Genomic DNA, 5,406 nt, shown 5'->3' with positions numbered 1-5,406 from the left:
GAAATGTTGCCACATGGGCTAATAAAGAGTATAAAAAAAATTGGTTCCATTTTCTTCCACAAAAGTGGTACAATTTTCTTCCCACTTGCTGTCAGTGTGCAGTCTTTTTTTCTCAGCAGATGTTGCAGTCCGATACACGGCGAGTCAGACCATTGAGGAGATGGAGAAATTAATTTCTCCTTCTCCTCCACATCTATGCTGCAAGAGCATTGGAGCACTGACACTTGGCTTACGCTCGCAGCAGAGCAAGAGCCGGGTATCGTTGGCATATCACATCCGATTCCATATTCTACTGTGATTCCACCCTAATGAGTACCTGTATTAAGCCCACATTCACACATTCAGTATTTGTTCAGTATTTTAATCAGTATTTGTAAGCCAAAGCCAGGAGTGGGACAATCCAGAGGAAAAGTATAATAGAAACATGTCACCACTTCTGCATTTATCACCCACTCCTGGTTTTGGCTACAAATACTGAGGTGAAATACTGACCAAATACTGCTAGTGTGAATGTGGCTTTTTCTGTATTGTACTGTATATCTGCACAGTACCACCCCTCCTATCCTGTATATATACACTGCACAGTACCACTCCTCCTGTCCTGTATATATACACTGCACAGTACCGCTCCTCCTGTCCTGTATATACACACTGCACAGTACCGCTCCTCCTGTCCTGTATATACACACTGCACAGTACCACTCCTCCTGTCCTGTATATATACACTGCACAGTACCGCTCCTCCTGTCCTGTATATATACACTGCACAGTACCGCTCCTCCTGTCCTGTATATACACACTGCACAGTACCGCTCCTCCTGTCCTGTATATATACACTGCACAGTACCACTCCCCTCTATATATACACTGCACAGTACCGCTCCTCCTGTCCTGTATATATACACTGCACAGTACCGCTCCTCCTGTCCTGTATATATACACTGCACAGTACCGCTCCTCCTGTCCTGTATATATACACTGCACAGTACCACTCCTCCTGTCCTGTATATATACACTGCACAGTACCACTCCTCCTGTCCTGTATCTATACACTGCACAGCACCACTCCTCCTGTCCTGTATCTATACACTGCACAGTACCACTCCGCCTGTTCTGTATATATACACTGCACAGTACCGCTCCTCCTGTCCTGTATATACACACTGCACAGTACCGCTCCTCCTGTCCTGTATATACACACTGCACAGTACCGCTCCTCCTGTCCTGTATATATACACTGCACAGTACCGCTCCTCCTGTCCTGTATATATACACTGCACAGTACCGCTCCTCCTGTCCTGTATCTATACACTGCACAGTACCACTCCTCCTGTCCTGTATATACACACTGCACAGTACCGCTCCTCCTGTCCTGTATATACACACTGCACAGTACCGCTCCTCCTGTCCTGTATATATACACTGCACAGTACCGCTCCTCCTGTCCTGTATATATACACTGCACAGTACCACTCCTCCTGTCCTGTATATATACACTGCACAGCACCACTCCTCCTGTCCTGTATCTATACACTGCACAGTACCGCTCCGCCTGTTCTGTATATATACACTGCACAGTACCGCTCCTCCTGTCCTGTATATAAACACTGCACAGTACCGCTTCCCCTGTCCTGTATATATACACTGCACAGTACCACTCCTCCTGTCCTGTATATATACACTGCACAGTACCACTCCTCCTGTCCTGTATATATACACTGCACAGTACCACTCCTCCTGTCCTGTATATATACACTGCACAGTACCACTCCTCCTGTCCTGTATATATACACTGCACAGTACCACTCCTCCTGTCCTGTATATACACTGCACAGTACCGCTCCTCCTGTCCTGTATATATACACTGCACAGTACCACTCCTCCTGTCCTGTATATATACACTGCACAGTACCACTCCTCCTGTATATATACACTGCACAGTACCACTCCTCCTGTATATATACACTGCACAGTACCACTCCTCCTGTCCTGTATATATACACTGCACAGTACCACTCCTCCTGTCCTGTATATATACACTGCACAGTACCACTCCTCCTGTTCTATTGTCCGAGAGGTGACTTTGGACTTTGGGAAGGTCAATACTGGTTTATTATTTTCAGGTTTTTTTTAATGGGAAAGTAAAAAAAAATATATTGGAAAACCCATTTAAATGGATATGGGTTTGTGTGGCAGGCAGGGCTGCTTTTTTGTCCCAGTCCGGCCTTGTGTTTGTCTCATTATACAGTGGGACTGTGCGTGTGTGTCAAAATATATATATTATATATTCACATGCTTGCAGTAACAAGACCACCTGTTCCCGGCGCTGGCACCAGAGAATCATCACAGTGCTCACGATATGAGGATTTACACATAGTGTCTGTAGACATGTAGCTTAAGATCCGAAAACCCCTTTAAGGATGGGTCGCTACTCATGGGCCACTGCTGTGCGCTTGCCCCCCAGGCTAAAATTTGCCAGCCAGCCCCTGGCTGCCTCTGTGCTGGGGATGGGGCATTAATATGAGCGCAGTTCGGCGCCACCTGCCTCTTATTGGTGCTTGTCACTCAGTCATAAAGCGCCTTGTGCCTGCGCCTCCCGCAGTTGTTTCCGCGCCTCCCGCACTTGTGCCTGCGCCTCCCGCAGTTGTTTCCGCGCCTCCCGCACTTGTGTCTGCGCCTCCCGCAGTTGTTTCCGCGCCTCCCGCACTTGTGGCTGCGCCTCCCGCAGTTGTTTCCGCGCCTCCCGCACTTGTGCCTGCGCCTCCCGCAGTTGTTTCCGCGCCTCCCGCACTTGTGCCTGCGCCTCCCGCAGTTGTTTCCGCGCCTCCCGCACTTGTGTCTGCGCCTCCCGCAGTTGTTTCCGCGCCTCCCGCACTTGTGGCTGCGCCTCCCGCAGTTGTTTCCGCGCCTCCCGCACTTGTGCCTGCGCCTCCCGCAGTTGTTTCCGCGCCTCCCGCACTTGTGTCTGCGCCTCCCGCAGTTGTTTCCGCGCCTCCCGCACTTGTGTCTGCGCCTCCCGCAGTTGTTTCCGCGCCTCCCGCACTTGTGCCTGCGCCTCCCGCAGTTGTTTCCGCGCCTCCCGCACTTGTGCCTGCGCTTTCCGCAGCTGACTGTCTTTCAGCACCGAATCTCCCGGACAGCTCCTTATTCTCTCCACCGCTGAACCATCCGTGACTGCAACTGACGGCACACAGGCTGCAGAGCAGAAGATGAGCCCCCAGATGAGGAATAACACTGCCACACAGGGAGATCTGATGAAGATCCTGACATCACACCATCTGCATCTAAGTCCTGGATCTAAGTGTTTGTGAGTGACCGTTGAAGATGAGCACATTGGATCTCCATCACACCCTTGGAGAACTTCTCCAGTGGAATGTCTCTCTTTTTGGCTACCTGTCCCCTGGTAATGATAGTCTCTGGGAGTCCACTCCTTTCTCCAGCAGTGTCCTCTTCTCTGCACATGAGCCTGGAACCATTATATTGGTGGTCATGTACTCTGCCTCCTTCCTGGCAGGCTTGGCAGGCAACATCATGGCATTGAGAGTCCTGGGGACACGCAGAAGAAGAAGGAGTCGCTTTTCTGGTGTTTCTGGCACCAGGCATCTACTTGTGAATCTAGCTGTCTGTGATATGATGGTCATATGTATTTGTATGCCGATCAATCTTGGCCACCAGGTGCACAATGCTTGGGTGTTTGGGGACTTCTTGTGCAGAGCAGTACCCTTTGTCCAGGCTGTGTCAGTGTCTGCTAGTGTCCTCACCTTGTCTGTGATCAGCCTGAACAGATACTACAGTGTGCATAGCCCCTTGCATGCAAGGACCTTCTTCACCTCCAGAAGACTAGGGTTCATGATTCTGGTGGTGTGGCTCTTCTCTTCTGGCTTGTGTGTTCCTCTGTTGTTCATGAACAGGACCCAAAACTTGCTCCTTTTTCCAGGACAATTGGCTGTTGTGGTATGTACAGAAAGCTGGCCCAGCATAAACATGAAACTCATCTACAACTTTCTTCTCTTCTGCACTCTCTATGTGTTCCCAGTTTTATTTAACCTTCTCATCTGCTTTTTTACAAGTCGCCGACTGTGGGGGGCAAGTGACACTGTCATTGACAATAATAGTTGGTCCATGTCTGGGTCCAGATTAAAGGCTCGTAAGAAAATTGCCAAAATGGTGGTGGCATTAGTACTTCTCTTTACAGTGTCCTGGCTGCCCCTCTACGTAGTTGACATCTGGATTGATATTAACATGTCCTATATGCCCTCTGATGAGGTACTGGGGCACTTTAAACATGAGTGGATCCTTCGGGTAAGGCCATTTGCCCAGTGGCTTGGTCTCACCAATTCTACTCTTAATCCCTTATGCTATTGCTTTGTAGGTAACTTGTACAGATCAGCAAAACGGTTTAGGAATAGCTATAGAGAAAGGATAGTCTCTATTTTCAGCATGTCACTGTCACAAGCACCAGGAGACCCTTCTGTGCCCAGGATACTACATTACAAAGGTTCCAGAGAGCAAGTGGAGCAAGAACCCAAAAGAGGAAAAATTAGGACTACGTTTCGGCCTCTCTCTAAGAACAAAAGTGCTTCCTCAGTTAAAATATGTGACCAGAGTCCTGGACACATCTAACCGCCAGGATAGAAGACTAACCTCATGCTTGGTCATTAATGGTGTACCCACCTGGTGTTCCTGCTCTTCATTGGCATTTATTGATTATACTGTCATGTGTATATTGTTAAGCTATACTGGCATTTATTGATTATGATGTAATGTGGCATGTGTGCTAATTAAAATGCCCACATGAGCTTCTGAATGAGACTACAAAGTGCCAACCGTTGGTCATTTGATCTGCAGACAAAGGACCTTGAATATGAGAATATTGTCTGGTTTTGATCCGTCATTGGCAGCAAATGTCTATTAAATAGATGCACTATGAAGTGAGCTTGTTTCTATGGAGGTATCAGCAGAGGGTTAACGGCATACGTGAAACTGTTCCCTGCTAATTACCATGTAATCCATGTAACCTTTCCTTTAGTTACTGATACTGATGAGCATATTTACAGTCTTCTGATAATAATGAGTAGAATTAGCAAGTCAAAGACCTCTGGGAGATATGGTTACAATTCCAACACACATATGTATATATGTCTATTATATAATGTAAAGTAAAGCATTTATCACAAAAATATTACAATTGCCCATATGCTTTGCAGGAATTACAATTTTGGGGGATCTATCAACTATTTAACAAATATGGTGATGTCCTGAATATCTCCTGATTCAGATGTTGGAAGAATGAAAGTTCATACATGTTGAGTTGTTTTTTTTTGCCTGCAGGAAAAATGCTACTGCCTGATATGTTTGTCATCTATTAATTCCCCTTTTCTTAATGAAAACATTTGCATATGTCTG

At 47.2% G+C, this 5,406-nt stretch overlaps 1 protein-coding gene across 1 annotated transcript; it reads left to right on the top strand.

Moving 5' to 3' along the window:
* Positions 1–3,489: 3,489 nt before the first annotated feature.
* LOC138666743 (QRFP-like peptide receptor) lies at positions 3,490–4,923 on the top strand. Its single transcript, XM_069754928.1, has one exon. The coding sequence runs from the start codon at positions 3,490–3,492 to the stop codon at positions 4,621–4,623; it is 1,134 nt and encodes a 377-aa protein (XP_069611029.1). The 3' UTR covers positions 4,624–4,923.
* Positions 4,924–5,406: the final 483 nt, after the last annotated feature.

Source organism: Ranitomeya imitator, chromosome 2, assembly GCF_032444005.1.
Source record: "Ranitomeya imitator isolate aRanImi1 chromosome 2, aRanImi1.pri, whole genome shotgun sequence".
Taxonomy (NCBI): domain Eukaryota; kingdom Metazoa; phylum Chordata; class Amphibia; order Anura; family Dendrobatidae; genus Ranitomeya; species Ranitomeya imitator.
This window is presented reverse-complemented; position numbering and strand designations above follow the sequence as displayed.